At 41.6% G+C, this 21,868-nt stretch overlaps 1 protein-coding gene across 1 annotated transcript; it reads left to right on the top strand.

Moving 5' to 3' along the window:
• The first annotated feature begins 244 nt into the window (after positions 1-244).
• chrnb1l (cholinergic receptor, nicotinic, beta 1 (muscle) like) lies at positions 245-20,419 on the top strand. The gene is made up of 11 exons (XM_088911121.1): positions 245-311; positions 3,559-3,692; positions 5,754-5,798; positions 7,318-7,427; positions 9,131-9,239; positions 11,873-12,020; positions 13,060-13,245; positions 13,796-14,019; positions 14,455-14,627; positions 18,008-18,146; positions 20,279-20,419. Exons 1-11 carry the CDS (start codon positions 245-247, stop codon positions 20,417-20,419), a joined length of 1,476 nt encoding a protein of 491 aa, XP_088767247.1.
• Positions 20,420-21,868: the final 1,449 nt, after the last annotated feature.

Here is a 21,868-nt window from a genome sequence, read left to right as displayed (position 1 = left end):
TCCTACCCTGCTTGACCTGCCAGTCACAGCCCGGGGGGTCCCCTAGGGTAGCCAATCCACATGGGGCACTCCAGCAAGGTCACACCCACCAACCCTCCCCTTGGGCACAGCTTTAATGTGGTAAAGTGCGACCAGTGCAGTTTGCCATTGAGGGGCACAAATGCACATTGTAATACAGTTCTCATATTATAAATTCATTATCGATTACACTTTTCTTTAAGATTTTTAGTTTAAGCTTTTCACCATGTTCTTGGTACAAACAAAAGGCATGCTTTTTCTGCTTTCAAGCTTGTGTCTCGTAATGCTGTCAGGTGAGTTGCAGTTTTATTTGATTTATTTTGGTGGAACCCACAGCATACAGTAGTATTTTTGTCCTCCATTGTTAACACAGTTGACAAAAATATGGCACCAAGGGCAAACTAATTGAAGGTTGTCTTTTTTTCTTTTTCTGATTAGAGAAAGTGTATTTTAACAACAAAATAAAAATTTGAATTTCTTTACAAAAAAAATGAAACACAAGGTTAAATTTCAATGTTATGTATTTACAGACACATTTTGGGCCTCTTTCTGAAATACGTTGTCATAGCGAATACATACTAGGACTATTAAGTGTTAACATTTATTAAGCAATTTAATTAATTTAATTTAATTGGTTTACGTTATTTCCATATACATCAACACTATTGTAGGCTTGCATTGTTTCATTACAAATGTTTAATTATAAGACACAGCTCAAACTTAACATATTTCATATTTAAAATTTTTGTATAATGTGTTTGAACACCAAAAAAGGCATTTTACTGCAAACTACTGTTTAAAACAGAACCAGTTAATCTTTTAGACATTTCATAGCCGAAAAAGGAAATTATGAAATTAATGTTATAAAAATAACCAAATTCCCAACAAAATTCCTCCTTCAGTCCTTGAAATCTCACTAGAATGCAGAATGTATTTCTCTGCTCTTTTCCTTAGAATGTTCTATTACTGAATATAATTTGTCTTGTATTGTTAATAAAAAAATGTAATTCTGTTTAATTGAAATACAGTAATTTTAAAGAGTAGTGACATTTAGTGTTTCAGTATTATGGTTTTCATGTGCAGCTCTCTGTCAAATGTTTTTTTTCCCATAAAACATGCTATTTAAAATAGAGTTTTAACAGATCTAATAATTCGTTTCCTAACCATTGACCAGGGGTAAACAGCTCAATTCCTGGGGTGCTATCTGCATGGAGTTTGTATGATTTCCCCATGTTCATGTGTATTTTCTCCAGATGCCCCGGTTTCCTCCTATAGTCCAAAGACATACTGGTGGGTTAATTGACTTCTGGAAGATTTGACCCTGGTGTGAGTGTGTGTGCGTGTATCTATCCCTCTGCTCTGCTATGGACTGACGTCCCTTCTAGGGTGTATCCTGCCCTGTGTCCATTGCTTGCCAGGTTAGGCTTCGGATACCCGCAAGTATGTATTATATATACAGTACATTGCTATAGACTGAATTACGGAGTTCTGTCTTTTCAAAACTGAGAACACAGGATCCTTCGGAACATAATTATATCAGATTCTAGGTGGAAAACTGAAATAACCACATACATTGAAATCATTCCAGTCACTAGACAAGGACATGGTTGTTAGTTATACGAACACAGGTATAGGCCAGAGCTGTGTATGAAGACAGTCATGTCAGGAATGGGGTGGCTATAAAAAGTAACCAGAGTGTATAACTGGCAAATGGAGTAGTGGAAGCCAGCAGGAAATTTTTAAGGTCCAGCGTAATCCATTGTCGACTTTTAAACACTGCTATTGTAACTCTGCGACCAAAGCCACAGAATAATAATTTCTGCTTGTCGTGGACACTCAAAGCCAGAGGAACAGGAAAGAAGAATTACGATAGAGCCTTACAACTATTTTCTGTGGGTGCACCCCTCTTAATCCAACAATACATCCACTAGTAAACGTAAAGAACAACAGCTCACAGCAGGAGGAGGTTCCCTGTGCTCCTACCAGGAAGTGGTCACACATGATAGGTAAACTTCCCTGTACAGTATCTGCTTCTGTAGAGTTGGGTTGAAATTCAAGCTACTGGCTGTTAACATCTGAAAATGTAACTTCTTCCCAATATTCCCTGTTTTTTACAAGACTAGGGCTGAGCACATCTGCACTAAAGAAAAGATTCACATATATATTCATTTACATTCTGTCTAGTTGGTCCAGTGGTTAGCCTAATGCCTTATCAAAGGGTTCCTTGCTCAAGGTTTCAGCTTTCTCAATGATTAAGCCTACAACAGGCCAATATTGCTGCTTTTTGAAGACAACACCAAATATATTACGTACATGATGAGGTATGCTGAACAGTTGGCTTTTGTTAAAAAATGCAGGGACTTTTCAGTGGTTAATGTTGCTGCCTCTCTGCCTGAGTTTAATTCCAGTTTCCTCCCACAGTGCAAAAACATACTAGGAGGTTGATTGAGTTCTGGGAAATTGGCCCTAGTGTGAGTGTGTTTACGTGACTGTGTCTGTGTGCACATTACGATGGTGTCCAGTCCAGGGTGTACCCTGCCTTACGCTGATTGTTTGCTGGGATAGGCTATAGCACCCCTGCGACCCAGAATGGAATGAAGCTGACAGAAAATGGCTGGATGGCTTTCTTGACTCCTTGAAAACATTTCTGTAATAGGGTTACAGTACATGGTGTTTAGTTATCATAGGCCTGCCCAGACAGCACAGCAAATCAGATGCTGAGCCCTAAACTAGACACTTTCAGGAGTGCCAGCGCTGATGGGTAGAGAATGGAAATTAACAGACATCACATGTGCAGGGTAGTCGGGTCTGTGTGCCAGCCATTCTCTGACAACGAAAGGAAATGGAATCAAACGGCACAGCAAGCTTTGCCAAAAAAGGGAAGAGATTTGAAAGGGATTATGGTCTTTGGTGAAGAAAAACATGTTATCAGACTGGGTAACCAGACCTTTCCAAGGAAAACACTGATGATAGGAGAAATAATAGACACCCAATATTAGAAATGAAGCCTGTGAGAAAAGGGAGTAGAAGTGACATAGGAGTTCATATCAGGACACCTAACGCAGGGAAAACTTTGTAACACAAACTCTATAAAGAATCATGGAGCAAAGCAGTTTTTTCCCAGCTATAAAACTATATGAAAATGGGACACACTTTTTGAACTAGTTTTTAAGATGCAATTTCTAATCTTCTAGCCCTGTAGATCAATGGGAATCCCAGAATCCAATTAATCTCCCAGCATGTTTTTGGACTGTGGGAGTACACCGCAGCACCTGGAGGAAGCCTATGTGAACATGAGGAGAACATACAAACTCCATACAGACAGCACTCTATTTCTAGAACTGAACTCAAGGCCCTAGTGCTGCAAGGCAGGAATGCTAACCACTACACCACCGTGGTGCCCTGTCAAAACAAATTCACAATTCTGTATTTTGTAAAAGCAGAAAAGAGGAACTTTTAATCTACAGCAACTTTTCAAGGCTTTTGTGTTCTTTCTTAGCAACAGTCCAGCCTCATACATATTTCTCCTGGCCGCTACAGGCGCTTCACAGACTGAGAGACATCTGCTTGAGAAGCTGTTTAAAAACTACAACCTGAAGGTCCGCCCAGCCCAAACAGTGCAGGAGAGGGTCCAGGTGCGAGTAGGCATGACTCTGTCCCAACTCATCGGCCTGGTGAGGAGACCTTAGCATCCAGGATTTTGGTTTTTGTCTGTTCAGTTCAGTACTCTGTGCTTGTTCGATGTTTTTTAAGGAATAATAATTCCTCACATTTACGAAGCAGGTATCATCCCAACCTATCATGTATGTGTGGCTTTCTGGAAAAGCCCATAAGACTTCCATAACACAGTATGCAGCATCAATTTGAAAGTGTTTGTGCCCTCTTTAACATATCTTGATAAAGAAATTTTCCAAGTAAAAATGCACCTATTATGCTAATAAAATGGATTTTCTCAATGCTATCAATCCTTTGTCTCCACAAAAAATGTACAATATAAAATAAGAAATATAGTTATCGCCCATGTACTAAGAAGCTGAAATTCTTGAAATTCTTGTCACAGTGAAGTCCAATTTTCTCAGCCCCATATGAAAACCTAGATTTATTTTCTTGTGTAGAAGCAACACAAAAACAGGGGGAAAGCCATTTCTCTTGCTGGGAGAAAAAAAAAGGGTTTTCCTCCGAGAATTACAGGCAATGACTGTGAATACTGTCTGGACCACTGAGCAAATTATGAGGTCAATTAAGGAACTGAAAAGCTTCAGCTGAAACAAGTGCCCTATCGCCCCACTGGATGTTCAGAATGGCAGCTTGACACTCCAGCAATGAAGAGTAGTCCATTGCCAAGAATAGGATTGTTTTCCTGTTCCAAATATTTCTATGTCTCAGAATTAGGCTCTGGCATGCCTTGAAGTTGCCAGTGCTAACTGAATTATAATCTCTGTAATATACTGAAATAAACAGTACTGTCAGCTTTCTTGACAGGGTTTGTCTTTAGAGATTTGTCCAGTGCAGGCATTTTTCAATTATTTAACTAAGACCTCATCAATATGACTTAATATTAATATAGTTAAGTTAAAGAATGATGGTTCCAGTATCGGCTATATTATTTGCCACATGCGACCGGGACTTTCCAAGTGGTGCTGTATGTTTGCCCGTCTATGGCAAAGCTTTCATGGGCAGAGAGCTGGCCTACAGCCTCGGCGTGTGCTGTGGAGCTGTGACTCTTTCAGGCAAGGCAGCTGAGGGCTGGCAAGGCGAAGAGCTGCAGCAGTCCTCCAGTCAGATGCTGGGCTCTGCTGATGGCGCTGCAGGCTCACACTAGCGTGATAAAGAAGCTGACTGCCCGATAGCAACCTCCTCCTGTGTGGTAACTCTTCCCAGCTGTCCACTCCAGATCAAGGAGAATCCACAAGATGGGTTATTCGACATTTTAAAATTCACGGCAAAAAACAGATTCTATTTCCTTGGTGAAATGAACTTTTCTCTTTGTAAATCCAGCTCTTTCAAATGGTTGGGTTCAACCGAAATGTACACATAACTTTTATCCTTTCCAGGGAAATTCATGGCTGACACAGACTCAATGGATTCTAATGTTTTGACATTTCTAGAATAATTAGTGTATTTCACTCTACTCTCTAGATAATATTAAGGTGGCCTATGATGTGTCCTGTTACCTTTAGGGGTGTTCTCTGTCAAAGTAACTGTTGTCATGGACAGACGGACACACACACACACTTTATTGATCCCATGAGGGAAATTGCCGAATTTCATCACTTTATTAGAGTGAATGGAACTTAAATTTTCAAGGCTTGTTGATACAATGCCTTAAAGAAACTTTACACATTTTAAATTATTTTCTTTCTACTATATGGTGTATAAATCTGTGGGTGACATGGAAGTCAGTGCTGCAGCCTCATGGTTTCAGACTCCTGGGTTTAATTCTGGACTGGGGTGCCTTCTGTGTGGAGTGTGCATGTTCTCTCTGATTATAATATGGTCTGATGTGATATATTTAACAGAAGGAAAAGAGATTTTGAAGGTGAATAATAAAATCTATAGGAAATGAATGAAAATATCTTTAAAATGTTCTGCTTAAACAACAATATAGATTCATCCTAAGAATCAGCATATTAAAATTTGAAAACAACCCTGTTTCAGGTGCTGTGGACCATAACATATATCAACAGCTATATCTGCATTTGCTTGACTGGGTACATCTCTCTTCTAATCCACAGAATGAAAAGAATGAGGAGATGACAACAAATGTGTTCATGAATTTGGTGAGTACAGAACATTACTCAGTCCTGACCACAACAACACAGAGCACCTGTAGAGGGAGCTGGAGTGGTTAATTACAAAAAGACCTCATAAAGCAAGAATTCAAGTACCGAAACCCGCACTACAAGAGGAGTGGCACAATATTTCTCTGGTCAGGGTTTTAATGGGTGCTATTGAATGTTGGACAGTACTGTCAATTCACGGCTTCTTTTAAATTCTCCTTGCTGTCACTCTGTTGTATCCTTCTTCAAGAAGCCTTAGCCAGCTTTGTAAATATGTACTAACATTTCTGGGTGTCAGTGTCCACTCCCACAGGGATGAGTGCATTCTCAGTCTTCGTAACACTATACAAATCAGGATGGGTCTATACTACTGATGTAATACCTCAGTATCATAGTTGTACTGGTGATCTTCATCAATCCTTGACTTTTCAAATGCTGTCCAGTCATTCAATACATCTCAGATAATTGTATATAGAGTGAAATGAGCATCAGACCTCAAAAGAAATAATGATATTATTGAACAATGAACAAGTAAGGTCTTGTGTGAATTCGTGTACGATGTTGGTTATCTCTCCTTGGAAAAGGCCTAAATGATTCCTGGACTGAAAGGAACACACTAACTTTTTAATCACAGACTACAGGAACTGATTCTCTTTAGTTTATAAAGAGATTTTGTTTGGAGATTTGATTCAGGTTTTCAACCTCCTCAACGTCACTTAAGTCCCACTTAATGTTTAAATTTGTAAATTAAAAGCAGGTGAATTTAGAACGGAAAGCAGTTGAGTTGAAGTTTTTTTTATTTCTGAGGTGAATTATCAGTCATGTGGGTGACGAACAACCATCTCCTTGTCAGATCTGCAGTGAAAACACACTTTTTAATTGTCTTGTGAAAATGCTGTCAGATGCAGAAACTGTCATTTTTGGTTTTATTGGTATGTAAAAAGTTTGTTTAAAATGTAAAATTCTAGTTACTGTTGTATAAAAAAAATATTTGCAACAGTAGCACAACTCTGCAACAATAATAAGCCAGAACATTTGAATGAATTCAGAATTGACACAGATCTAACAACTATTTGGTACGTTATAAAAGAATCATTTTGCTTTTTAAACAATGTGCAAGAGAATCTGCCATATTTGTTTTACATTTTTGTAGAGGATGAAAGTAGTCGCAAAGACTCACTGGCAGGTTGATTGGTTTCTGTGAAAACTGGCCCTGGTGTGAGTGTGTAAGTGTGTGTATGTCTGTGCGTGTCCTGCAATGGGATGGCATTCTATCCAGGGTGTACCCTGCTTTCCTGCAACCCTGAATTGGACAAAGCGCTTATAAAATGGATGGATGGGTGGCACAATGGCTACCTCTGATAATGGTCCCTACTCTTTTTAGTTATTACCGAAATTTCACATGCTAGAACCGGGTCAGGAATGAACCCCGGTCAGGTCCCTCAGTTTCCTGTTTCCAGTTTCCTCCTGTCAGTACTGTCTCTCTCTCTCTCTGCCTGCCCCTCCTTCGGCACTGTAGGCCTGGAATGATTACCGGCTGTCCTGGGATCCGGAGGAGCACGACAACATCCTGGTCCTCAGAGTCCCTTCAGTCAAAGTGTGGCGTCCTGACATCTACCTCATTAACAAGTAAGTGGAGCCACGCTCCCTATGTACTTCTCAGCAGCCAGCTCTAGGCTGTGAACAGGCTGTTCCGCTGGGAATTAGTAGACTTAAAAAAAATAATTTCAGTTTTTCTGCAACATGGTCTTCTAGGCAGGTTTCTTTTAAAAAGAACAGAAACAGAAGGACGTTTTTAACTGAAGTTCGAGGAGGGCGGCAACAACCAAGCCTTTTCCCCCGAGGTGTTCTAAACTGTTATCATTCCCATTGCCATTTCTCAAAGCTATAGGAACAAAGCTACAGGTAAAGGTAAGATCTATCTATCTAAGATGTTACCTCCTGCATCCCTCTTCCACCCCATCAATGACTGTGCACCCCCCCCTCCACACTCCACACTGCACAGGAGAGTCCCAGCCTCCTCATCCTACAGCCAGGGACTGACCCTCAGCCAGGATGTTTAAGCCAAATCTCACTGCACCTAAATACTTAATAAACTTATCTAACTGTTGGGTGTCCTTATTCCTGGCATGTGAGTAATTGCAAGAAGAAATACGTTTACTTCTATTAGAGATCTGCATTCCCCTGTTATTGTTCTCAACAAAACTGTTTCTGGGTTTTGTAGCGACAGTTCTGAGAGAGGTCTTATTACATGCAGGTGTTACAACAGGTGCCCTAGATTATTAAAAAGACTAATATCCATAATGCTGTTTGAGAGGGAAGCTGCGGCAGCATGCTTTGGCTGCAAAGGAGCATGTAAAGGTTACTCTCACACTGCAAAATAGGAAAGTGAAACACTTAAACACGAGTGTTTCTTTCTTTCTACTTTTCATCAACTTGGAAAATTACCGGTACTTGTTCCTGATATTCAGAATGTTTTGTTCTGTTACTGAAGCATTGCTCATAAATTCAGACGATGTCACAGAATAACATGTGCTCTAGTTCTGCAGAACCTGTTCAAACACTGACAGAATTTAGTTAAAAAAGGTGAGAAGCTCTAACAAACAGGCAGAAGAGAAGTGAGTGACAAATTTAGTGCTACATAGTCTTCATCTCCTCAGGTCTCCTGTTTGTAATCTTCTGGGGTAACCTGGAGACTCTGGTGGGACTTGGTGTCAGTTGTGCTCACAGGATCCAACAGTCCCCACTGCTCAGAAGACAGTCAGTCCCCACCCCCTCCCATTTCGCATTTTAACATTTTAACATCCGTCCCATTTGCCACCTGAAACCTAATGAAGTAGAAAAGTTATTTTAATGATTAAGTTTTTAAGTTTCCTAAAAAGTCAATATACCAAAATAAAAACTTTATCCGAGGGGGACAGGTATTAAAATATTTGTGCACAGTGGTGCAGTGGTTAGTATTGTGCCTCACAGCACTGGGGCCCTGGGCTCAATTACTGGGGTGCTATCTGCATGGAGTTTGTATGTTCTCCCCACGTTCACGTGGGTTTCTTCCTGGTTCCACGGCTTCCTCCCATAGTCCAAAGCCTTGCTTGGAAGTTAATAGGTTTCTGGGAAAAGCAGGGTGAGTGTGTCAGTGTTTGTGTCTGATTGGTGTCCCATTATGGGTGTACCCTGGCTTGTGCCCATTGCCTGCTGGGATACGCTCCGGCACCCCCTAGACCACGAATGGGATGAAGCGAATAGAAAATGGATCGATGACAACAAAAATCATTGTGTCATACTCTGCGTGTCTGACCTGCTACATACTGTATGTGACTTATGTTTTGCAGTAATGATGGTCAGTTTGATGTGGCTCTGAATGTCAATGTGCTGGTTTACAGCAATGGCACAGTGAACTGGCTCCCCCCTGCCATCTACCGCAGTTCCTGCTCAATCAAGGTGAGATGGCCTGTGAATTTCCTTTAGCTTTTATGGTGGTTTGGAACTGACAGTGGTTTGGGATTAACAGGAATACGGGACTGACAGTGTTGCATTTGGGGATTGACAGTGAAATGGAATCGATAGTGTTTGGGGATTGAGAATGGTTGGGGACTGATGGGGGCTTGTGATTGACAGTGATTAGGTATTGACAGTGGCTTGGTATTATAAGGACAGTGTTGCATTTGGGGATTGACAGTAATACGGGATTGACAGTGGCTGGGGATTGACAGCATGGTGGTTTGTGATTGACAGTGATTAGGGATTGACAATGGTTAGGAATTAATAGCAATACGGGATTGACAGAGGTTTGTGATTAACTGTAATATGGGATTGATGTGTTTGGGGATTGAAATTCAACAGATGTGTTTGAATTTCTTTGATGTTTATGTGTATGAACACTATGATCGCTTTTTAGAGTGGGACAAATGTTTGGATTTCACAGAAGCTAAGAATTGACCACCATTCAGGACTGCAATCAGTTATTATTAATTATAGGATTTTATCATGGTCTCAAACAGCACAGATGAGCTAACAAAGATTAAAGCCAGGAAAGATAATCTCAGTTTACCAGATTCCCTAGACAAGCACCAGCGTGTTCAGGCAATGACTGCACACAATTGTTTCTAGCTGAGTGACAGCTGTGGTGATGGTGGCTGACTGGTTTGCATCTTCAGCTTCCTGGAATCACACCTACATACAGTTCCAGACCTTAGAGAAAATGGCCATAATGAGCTCATCAGAACTGCATCCTAGTTATTCCTCAGCACACAGACTAGTTACAGTTTAACATGTCTAAAAGAAAGTCTTAGAATTGCTGTTCCCATGTTTATAATTCACCCAACTCTACACTGCTGTGTTTTAATAAGGTGAAAGGACAATCTCAGTACTATAAAGAATCCTTTCTCAAACAATGTATAGTGATTTTTTGTTTTAGAAATCATGATTCATTTTAATAGGTTCAGTGAAAATAATCACTTTATATTGACCTCCAGTGATATGTTTGTCACTTAAGATGGTTAAAGGTTTAAAGGGGAACTGAAAAGTTTTATATTTTGGGGTTAGAAAGAATCAGCATTGATGTGTCCATTTCAATTTACAATATAAATAAAATGTACTTAGTAATTTGTAAAACCTTTCCATGACAAAATAGACAAAATTTCCAGGTATGCGCAATGCCATATTCTGTGATTCAGAACAAGGCAACAAAGCTTTTGGTGAGGTGAAGCAATCTTATTACATTATAAAGAAGCAGGCCTGTGAATACATCTCTTTTAGTCCAATAGAAATAATTATTTTGAATTTGAGACGGTTTTGCCTGCAGATCCTATTGGAACATTTCTGCTGTCTGACCTGTACGTATTTCCTCGTACATCCCATTACATTAGTCTTTAAAGTGACTAGCGAGCAGGAAAGGCCGCATCCCGTCACAATTCGTGGGAACACCCACTCTCACCCGTATCGAGACCAGGAGTTTGCGACAACATGGCGACACAATACTTTCAGAAAGTTCGCAATTTTGTGCTTAATTGAATTTTGTAAAATGTTTCCATACCGTCAATGAGTTTATTTTGTTACCGAGATTTAGTAACTGGTCTGAGAAATGGGGACTGCAGTTAATTAACCAACTCTCTCAGCATGGTAGAGCAGGTCGTGTTTCTTCCTGAGGTCATCTGTGTTCTTATTATTCCTCAGCTCAGTTTGATTTAAGAAGTAAAATCCTTGTAAATCTCCTTGGTTGTATGTTGGCGATAGAGAAGAAACTACACAACTCTAAGAAAGTCTTGTAACAAGAGGTTACCACAAGGACTTTGGGACACCAGTGCAAGGAGAACCGAACTTTTATGTCCTTAATTACATGGGGGCTTGGCCCAGACAGAAAGACAAGTCAAGTGCAGGTCTGAATGACTCAGAGTCCAGAGGAATGCTGACAAGGCCTGCTATTCGACACTCACTGTTCAAGGTCCCGCCCCCAGGGGCACAATGCTCAGGTTACCAGGGGAACGAGCAGTTCCAACCACCTCTGGAACCATCGGTCGGCCATTCATGTCCCAGGGTGTCTCTCTGCTGAAAGTCAAGTTGGGAAACAGTGTCCCCTACAGTGCCTAGATTTAAATTCCATCCATCTGTCCATTGTCTAACAACTTCTCCCAATTCAGGGTCACAAGGCACAAAACAACATACACCCTGGACAGAGTGCTGATCCATCACAGGGCACGAACAGGCACAGACACACACACTCATACCAGAGCCAGTTTTCCCAGAATCTAGTCAACCTACCAGTATGTCTTTGGGAGGAAACCGGAGAAAACACAGGGAGACCAAAAATACTCTATCGGGAATTCAACCCAGGACCCCAGCAATGCTAACCACGGCACAACCATGCTGCCCTAAAATGTAATTAATATACCAAACTGGAAAATGATTTATTAGATTAATGTTTTGGAAAACACTGAGTTTTCCAAAAAAATGTATTACAATTTTTCCTATCATAATTTTTCATGGAATCCCAGTGTTTTTGCTGGTCTTTGAAGGTCTGGCCACACAACCTTTAAATGTGTTTTCCTCACCCTTCTGTATCCCCTGTTCTGCAGGTAACCTACTTTCCCTTCGACTGGCAGAACTGCACCATGGTCTTCCGTTCCTACACCTATGATGCCTCAGAGGTCGACCTACAGTACGCACTGGACGATAGCGGGCAGGAAATCAAGGAGATCATCATCGACGAAAACGCATTCACAGGTGGGCGGGAAAAAGAATCCTTTACCACACCTGTGGTAAAGTTCAGGCCACTACCTCAAGCTAAGATCCTCCCTCAGTTCATTCTTCAAAAAAAGTCAGTTTTATTCTTACACAGGGCCTTTCAATGCCAAGCATTCTAAAAGTGCTTTACATTAATTATACGTATGAAAAAGACAGTACACAAAAAGTCACAATAAAACCATGTATAGATGTGAAATTAGAAGAAAGAAATAGATTATTAATTGGAGGCCATCAGAAACAAGTACTTTCTGAGGCGAGATTTAAAAACACCAGCATGCTCAAAGGTTTTGGAATGCTCAGAAGCTCAGACCCAGCCGAACTTGGACGTGTAGGGATAGTAGCTCTCGAAGGTACACAGGAGATAGATTGTGTACTCCCTCTCAGGTCAACAAGAGGATATTAAAAACGATCCTGTAAGAGACTGGTAGCCAGAGCAAGTAGCTACAAGAAGAAACAAGAAGAAAGGATGTCTCATGTTCAGATGATGCTCTCCTGTGAACAGGATGCCAGTGCATCAAGAGGCCAGAAGTAAAGATCTTGTTCCCTGAGATGAAAAGGTCTTTCAGGCACAAAGAAGCTTGATTTTTCATTCTGAGCTTGAAGTCAGTTTCTTAACTGGGTTAAGGTGAACATTCTGTCTTGCGAATATCCATTACACGCAAATTCCTTAAAAGTTCAGTTTTAGAGGTTTTCATTTGAAAAGTGAAACACAGAGAAAAGACGTTGAAGAGAATGGCTTTGGAAGAGTGGATTACATGTGTCTAATCAGGCTTAAATGAGTAAACAATACAGAAATGAACTTATCTTGGCAAAACAGGGTCATTTATAATAATTATAGATTCTAATGTATCTATAATACTTAAAATTAATACTTGTAATAATTATAGATATACAGTATAGATATTTATTTCTAAAATTATCCTATGTACCATAGGTGTCTGTCTAATAGGTCATCAGGGGAGGTTAAATTAGCCTATACTTTATACTTTTATACTTTTCTCTGCATTTGTCTTCGCAGAGAACGGAGAGTGGCAGATTTGTCACAAGCCATCTCGGAAAAACACTGGAGAGGGCCTCTATGAAGACATCACCTTCTACCTCATCATCGAGAGGAAGCCCCTCTTTTACATCATCAACATCATTGTGCCATGTATCCTCACCAGTATTCTTGCTATATTCGTCTTCTACCTTCCGCCAGATGCAGGTAAATGCCCACAAAATGTCTCCTCATCCAGTGCTTGGCAGCAAACAGCATCGTCAGGTCTCTTTCCTCCTGAAATCTTAGTACCTGCTGATTGCAATTAAGACACCTTTGAAAGTTGTTGAATTCTGGTCTTTCACCACGGGGGTCGTGCTCCTGTTTTCTATGAAAAGGTCCAGTGTTGATGACGATGTGGGTCTCTCAGGTGCTCTCAAGTGGCCAGTCCAGACGTACAGTGCACAAACCCCCTGCGCCAAAGGACCCAGCCCCTCACCACAGGAGGCTAGAGAGTCCTGGAGAATGAAATCACTGCACTGCGTCATCTTACACTAGCTGAGATGTCACTTAGCTAGTAGTTAAGAAAAAGGATTTGTCTCAGAGAGGTTCTTGGTTCAAGGTCTGGCCCTGCCTTGACACCAGAGCTCACAAATCTCTGGAACTTGCTTTGAACAGACAAATGTTGCATGAATGTTCATTAAAGGTTAGTATTGGCATTATATAGAAACTGAAATGGTTGCAAAGTTTAACTTTCGATGGCTGTCTGCTGCCCCAGGGGAGAAGATGACGCTGTCGATTTCTGTCCTGCTGGCACTCACTGTGTTCCTGCTCCTGCTGGCTGACAAGGTTCCCGAAACCTCCCTGGGCATCCCCATCATTGTCAACTACCTGATGTTCACCATGATCCTGGTGACCTTCTCAGTCATCCTCAGCGTTGTGGTGCTCAACCTGCACCACCGCTCCTCCAGCACCCACGACATGCCCCTGTGGGTCCGCAAGGTGAGCCATCGTGCTCAGAGCCCATGCACCAGGGAGTGCCACGAGCTTGGCAGGAAATGATTTGGTGACTGGCTTACCGACAGGTCTGGACTGAATTAGAAGTCATCTTGACTTTCTTCACATCGTCCTAGTCCTAGTCGATAGTCCTTATACCAGTATGGTTGGGTAAGGATCATAACACTTCTTAAGCCTCCTACATTTTTTTGCCAAGCACAAAATCTTCACAGCACAGAAGCTTTGAATGGAGAGATAATGTTTAACAACGCTGCATGTTCCCTGACATCTGGCAAGCCAAATGAGGGTTTGCATTTTCCTAATGCCTGCGTCATGAGAGTAAGGATTGCATTGCTCTGTACTGCCAAGCTGACATGGATTGCTCAATAATGGCGACATTCAATCCCCTGATTACAGAACCTGACCTTGGATGTGTTGCAGGTATTCATCCACATTCTTCCTCGGTATCTGGGAATTCAGCGACCCAGGCCAGAGGAGCCACTAGAGGAGACCACTAAGAAAGACGCCCCATCTCAATCCATGGATGGTCGCCCAACTGATCAGTACTTTATCCGCAAGATCAACCCAGAGCTCATTATTCCTTGGAACGGCAGGTGATCAGTGCTCCACGGCCTCTTTAATCCATTTCACCTGTTTTCATGCCTCCTTTTTTGTTTTCTGATCACCAACACAGCCCTGATACATCCACTGGAGCACTAGGATTTTTAAGAATGATTTACAGATTTTTAGCTTGTGAATGTAATGGCGTTCTTCATCTGAATCATTGTATTCTGGCTTTAATCTAGTAACATTCTGTATCTGTTCACAGTGAAAAGCAGACTTAGAGTATAAAGGTAGTGTATATGAGTAAGCACCCTGTATGTTGCATGATTCTGTGACATTTTACTGATCAGTTCAACCTTGTGTCAAACAGACACAAACACGCACACACTCTCAACTGGGACAATTTTCCCAGAGCCATATCAGTCTCAGCAACCACTTTCATCCTCTGGTTTGTGTTTCACTGTTAAGCAGAAAATGAAGATTCTGAAGAGGTCCATTGGAAAGACTTTGTCAATGCCTTTGCTCTGCTAAGTTATCTAGGCCAAAGACATCAAGTGGATACTGCTGATAGTCTGATATGCTCTCTTTCTAAGCTCGATAACTGCACATTTCTCAGAAATGACCTGAAACTATGCTTTGCTATGACCAGAAGTACACAAAGACTGAAGCTTAATTCACATTAAATAGTGGATGTGTAAGTAATAACATCTAATCTTTTGGGGGAAATATTTTCTCATTTAATGCCTAAGCTGTAAGAATTTGTCTCTAGTTTCTTGTAGTTTCTGGTTGCTCAGCCTTACTTTGAAAATGTCTGACAACATCATAGTATTGGTTTAAAGGAGTCATGCGAATTCTGTTTCTTTTTTAGCCCAAAGTAAACTAAACATAGGCTGATAATGTTTTAGTGCATTAACTAAATGCACTGCATAACGTTCTCTGAGTGAAACTTGCTTTATGCACAAGGTGTTCTGTACCAAAGAGAACTCCAGTTCACAGTAACCTGAGCTCTCTGGACCAGTCTTACTGTAGTAGCCCCCTCCTTTCACCCACACCATGGGCAACAGCAGTGGCCTCATTTAGGAGGAAGTGCAGTGAGTTCCTAGCCTGCCTGTATTTATTTCTGTTCCCTCTTGGAAACGGCAGACAGCTGCCATGCAGTCAGTGTGTCCTCACTGTAGCATTCCAGTCATTATGCATACCGGTAGTTCTGTTCATTGTAGCAGTGCGAGATAGAGGGGCACATGCCAACACACTGAAGGGCAAAGGATCACTACTAACAAGGTTTGTGACAATGGACTTAACACAAGAGTTATCATCTGCAATCCCCCATCCCTGAATCAGAGCCAGCCCTGGCCATCCCTTCCTGAATTGGTCTAGTGCCAAACAAAACATTGTCCAGCCCAGGACAATGAAAGCTGCTAAGAATGGAACAGGCCTTTATTGGATTGACAGACACCTTTGCAATAACAATACTCCTGGTATAGGTTTATTACACATCACCATTTTACAAAAGAACATGGCTGCAAACAAGCTGAATTCCTGGCCCTGAAGGAATTTCACACACAGACTGGTTAAAGGAATCGAGTCACTTTAGTCCTGACTTGACAGTACTTGACTTGACAGGGCTTGACTGCAGTACTGATAATCCCAAAAGGTATTGGCAAAGTCTTCCAACAGGACTACTTCCAGCTTTGAGACAAGAACCCAAATCCCAAGAGTGAGTAAAGAGTCAAAGCTTGAAAACAGGCATCTCTCTTGTAGAGATCTTCCAGTCAAAATGTTCAAGCAGATACACTGAGAGCATGTCACAATTGTAATCCCTCATCTTAAGGGTGGTCCGGGTCTTTCTTATTTTGTTGATTACATGCACCTGCCCCCTATCCTGCCCCTCCTTATTTAAGCCTGGCGCTCTCGCTATTCTGGGCTCAACATTGGGAGATAGACTCCCGGAAGTCCACCTACTAGCAGGTCCAGGAGTGACCCGATGGCATAGGCTTCACCATGGCGTCCTGACCATCTGAGTCCGGGGCTCGGAGTGCCTGGCCTTGTCATCCTGTTTTTATTCCCTGTCCCTGTAATGGATCTCGTTCCGGTTTTTAACTTTGTCTTGTTTCATCTCGGATGGATCATTGGACATTGGACTTCGCACCAGATTTCCCCCCTGGACTCCTTGGACTTGTCTGCCTTGGCCACTCCCCCCGAGCACTGGTTCACTGTTGTCACGGCCCCCTGTTTGTCAACCTGCCCTGATCCTCGTCCTCTCCTCCCCGTTGTCCTCCTCCACTTACTTCCGGATTATACCGTCTGCATAGGGTCCTGAACTACGCTTCGACGGAGCCTGGACCGGTTCCTGTTACAGAGCATTCATAAAATACATGCATAACAATCTTGGATCAATACGCTTTTAGTAACATGACCAGAAAGATGAGCTATTGACCTCTTGTTTTTAATATGTGCTCAAATTATATGTTCTTGTTTTGTCATCTCGGGCTGAAATTGTCATTGTTTTTCACTTCTGAGTGTTTGAGGAAGAATATTGATGGTGTTTCAAACTTATTTTCACAAAAGCAGAAACATTTGCACCTGTACAGAAGCACCGGAGAGGGACATTTGTTACTGAACTGACTGTGTAATGATTTCTAAATGCAAATTGCAAATTTCAAGATCACCCCGCACGATTTAGAATTATTTGATCTTGTGCATTAGCTATTTAGTTATGCAGAAAGCAGATCCTTTTGAAGACGATCACTTTGTTGTATGAAATGAAAAAACATAGTTTACTCAATGATATCTCAAATAGGTTTTGATTAAGAAAATCCATAAATAGACAAAATACTCTTAAATCTCAAATTCTAGCCATTTCTGATTCAATGAAACAGAATTTGAGATGTTAATCCAAAATACAGGGAAACATTCACATTCACAAAAGCAACATGAAACAGGCTGGTGACAGGCAGTTATTCTGCTCTCTGTTTCAAACAGCAGGACCTCAACTGATCAGGGCAAAATTAGGAAGAAGGGGGTGTATGCTATGATTGCTTTGACTATAATAATACACTTTATTTTATATAGCGCCTTTAAAAGTATCTTATCCAAACGCTTTACAGAAAAATGTTTAAAAAAACATTTGAAACAACAAAAACAGTAACGCTAAGTAATTATTGTTAAATACTATTATAAAACTGGCCCTGGTGTGAGTGTTTGGGTATCCGAGATTGTGTCTGCATCTGCCCTGTGATGGACTGGTGTTCCATCCAGAGTGTACCCCACCTTGTGCCCGTTGCTTGCTGGGATATGCTTCAGAATTCCCACAACACTGTATTGAATAAAGCTGTTAAAAAGTGGATGGATGGATGGAAGCAGTGGGAGGTGGACTAGCTTGTGATTTAATCCAGACCTTTGTCCTTCTTTCTTTTTGCTGCCCACTTAGGAGCGACAGTCCAGTACGACTCCAGAAATACTTGGATGGACAGAATTACTGTCTCATTCTTCCACCTGACCTCAAATCGGCAGTCTCTGCTGTAACCTACATGGCGGACCAGCTCAAGAGCCAGGAAGAGCACGACACGGTTAGTTCTTGGGGCCCAGTTGCACAAGTTTAAGATTAAATTCCCCCTCAAGTATTTCTCAGGTGTAAGAGTAGTAGGTGAGCACAATAAAGTCAGTTTTATGCAAACAGAAAATGTGGATTCCTATCAGTAGTCCTGTCCTTCTTATCTTGTTTAGTTTATTCACAATAGCCAAGGTGCAAGCTTTTCATTCGCTGGATTTACCCACCTTTTTGGTACGCACCTTTTCTGTCCCTTGAAAGCAACCAGAGCTGAAATCATGAGAACATTTCTGAGGCTCTTCCTTCTACAAAAACTTGGAGGTAAAAAAAATGTTCTATGTTGCGACTGGCTGGCTCTCACCGAGAAGGAGCTTGATGAGCTTCCTGGTTGTCCTCTCAAGTTCAGTATATATCTGCTATAATGGTACCGTTGCACAGGCTGTGGCTCACCAGCGTCCCCTGTACTGGATAAGGCGGTTAGAAACTGGACGGATGGTACTGTTGACATGTGAACGCATACTGCAGTTTAGTATGGCTGATTCTCTCAATCTTTCCCTGCCTGTTAGATCATTTTAACTGTCTATTACGGCATAAATGGTCTCTTAAATGCCTATCAACAACACAGGAAAAATACTGTAAATTCTCTTTTGTTGTGTATGTAATTTTCGATCCATTCCATCCAGTTTTGGAAACTTGGCACTACTTGTCCCATCCAGGGTGTACCCCCCCCCCCCTAGGCTCCAGCTCCCCTGCGACCCTGAGTCGGAAAAAGCAGTTAGAAAATGGATGGATGGATTTCTCTGAATAATACACTGTGGGGGAGGCAAGCAACATAACTGCAAACACTAGACTGAACAGCAGCAGAGCAGCAAAGCAGCTTCCTAGTGCAGTGAGACACTACCAGATAATGTGTACTCACAGTTGACTCATTTCCTCCAGGAGATGAATTCTGCCTGGGGCTTCTATGTCAGATCCTGGAGCCTTTGTTGTCTTCGTCTTCAGGTGCAATTCAATCCGACCAAACATTTTTATAGTTAATTAAGAGACAGTTACAGTAAATGTCTCAGCTGTACCATCACCCAAACAGTTCTTCATAAGAAAGCACTCACTAAGATGTCATCTAAGATGTTTCTAATAAAAATAAAGCTTCCCTTCCAAATGCAGTAAATCTGATTTTGATAGTATAGTTACAGCATCTCCCTTTCTAAATGTTCAGTCATTCCATTTCATTAGAATCCAGCATTTAGCAGCTGTTAGCAAAATAACTAAATGATTCTTTCCTGCAGTTGTTTTAAAGATCCAGATGGAAGTTCTTCCAAGTCTGTGTAGTTTTCTTCTTGCCCGAGCTCCCAGTACATACTGAGCCAGATATTTTCATTATTATTTTCCAAGTGGAAACAATTATAGGACACCTTTAGGAGATCATTTGGATCAAGCACAATTTGATACTGGGACAGCTCCAAGATCATGGCTGAAAAATGTTGGATCATGTATATCAAATCACTCTGAGGTGCTTTGCTTTGTGCTGGAATGTACTGTGCATCTCTTCTTTGTAAATCACGTACTGGGTAGGGCTTAATTTGGCCACTAGAGGGAGACAGTGTACTTGTTCTAGAAGGATGCTATGTTTTAATTTTTCCGTCACATTCCGACGCAGCTCAGACACTGTAACTGTAAAGAAAATCCCATTTTGTAATAAGATTTATTCAGAAGGCTTCCTTCATAATCACAGGATGTTGTACAGAACAATAACGAGAAAGGAAAAACATACAACAAGACAAAACTAGTTTTTAGAACTGGGGCAGGAGCAGTGCTTAGCTGGGGGGTTAGATTCAAATTCTGTATTCACATGGGTTTCCTCCTGGTGTTCCGGTTTCCTCTCACAGTCCAAAGACATGCTGGTAGGTTAACTGGGTTCTGGGAAAACGGTGTCTGTGTTTCTGTCTGTGTGTGCCCTTCAGTGGACTGGCATCCCATCCAGGGTGTACCCTGCTTGGTGCCCATTGCTTACTGGGATAGACGTAAGCTGTCCTGCAACCCTGTACTGGGTAATGCAGTTAAAGGAAGGATGGACGTATATGAACACAAGCAGAGGAAAGGAAACCGATTCAAATTTCAAGCTGAGTAGCTGATGGTCAACTCTCATTTCAGACAACGGCAGACTGGCAGTACATCGCTATGGTGGTGGATCGCCTCTTCCTCTGGCTCTTCGTGGTCTTCACCTCCCTGGGCACCTTGACCATATTCCTGGATGCCAGCTTCAACTACACCCCCGAGGAGCCTTTCTCCTGAGGTGACCTCCCATCATCTTCAACATATCCAGGGAGGGGACAAAGGACAGAAGTAATCCCCATCTCTCCTACCCATCTGTCCAGATGGACACAAAGTGCCTAGACACTCCTTTTCCCAACCGAATACTGTGTGTCTGCCTAAACTCCACTCTGTCCCTAATTTAAAATGCACATGAACAATGTAGATACTGCTAACTTGTCCTGTTGTCTCCTGAGCTAAAGAGCTCGGCTCATGGGTGTTGGAAGTAAATGAGCAAAGTTCTCCCATGCAGCACTAGATAGCTGGACACTATATGTACCTCAGTGTCCTATTTACACAGTGCCAGATACCAGAAATGCCTATAAAATAATGGGTCAGGCCTCTGAAGACAGAACACCTTGGGAAGGAAGCAGAAGGTGTCCTGTGAAGATCTGAAATTTTCTAAACCCATTCTTCTAGCCTTCAGCTGAGGTGGTGATAAGGGGAATGTGTTGGACTGAACGGCACATTCTACTGGTTCCACAGGTTTGCTGTAGATATCAGATCTTGGGATGCTTGCCCAAAGAAGGTGTTCTCATTGCCCTTCAGAGAGACCAGACATTCCCTTCACACAAGAGAGCATATTCATTTGTGCTTGTGTTTCTAATATTGTGGCCACATGGTGTACTCCTTACACTTTAATTAGAGTTTAGCAGCAGTACAGCTGTCCATTTTTTCCAACTGCTTTTGGTAGCTTTATGGATGGCTCTTTTAAAGTTTGAAATCACCCCCAGATTCCATTTTGATAGTATCCAGCTGTTGCCTGACACAAATGCCCGTCACATGTTTTTCTGTTGCAGTGCTTTGCAAACATTCTCTGAATGCTTTGCACTCAGGGTCCACTAGAGCTAAACATTTTTTTAGCTTTCTGTCTCTGCCCCAGTCCTGAGGATGTCTCTCTGTTCTCTGTGTTCTGATGACTTGCATGCAACTTTTTAAACTTGATACCATTAAATTGTAACCTGGCATTTCCAGCCCAGAGTGCGTCTAATGCTTTTACACTCAAGAGTATGTTTATTGCAGCTGTTTCTCAAAGACTTCTCTCAAAACAGACATCATTCACTAACATTCAGCTTCAATAAAACTAATTTGGATGGATCAGTGTTTATTTTATTAAACACCGCAGGCGCTCCACCACACATGAGATTTAAACTGCCTTTTTCTTACAGCAAAAACAAAACAACAGAGATTTAATTCATTTGTATATAGTAGTAGTATAGTACATACCAAGTGTATAAAGTCAGAAGGCCAATGAATCCTTTGGTTTTAAAAAATAGAAGACAAGGATCGTTTTAAACTAAAGTTTTGGTTGTCTGTGAGGCTTGATCGCAAGTGTTGTGTGGTTTGTTTTTTCTGGTATAGATACAAAGCAAACAGCTCATGGAGATAATTTGGTAACCCCATTCTTTTCCCTCCCTTATCTGTTCCTGT

The sequence above is a fragment of the Atractosteus spatula genome, chromosome 3 (assembly GCF_055471065.1).
Source record: "Atractosteus spatula isolate fAtrSpa1 chromosome 3, fAtrSpa1.hap1, whole genome shotgun sequence".
Lineage (NCBI taxonomy): Eukaryota > Metazoa > Chordata > Actinopteri > Semionotiformes > Lepisosteidae > Atractosteus > Atractosteus spatula.
This window is presented reverse-complemented; position numbering and strand designations above follow the sequence as displayed.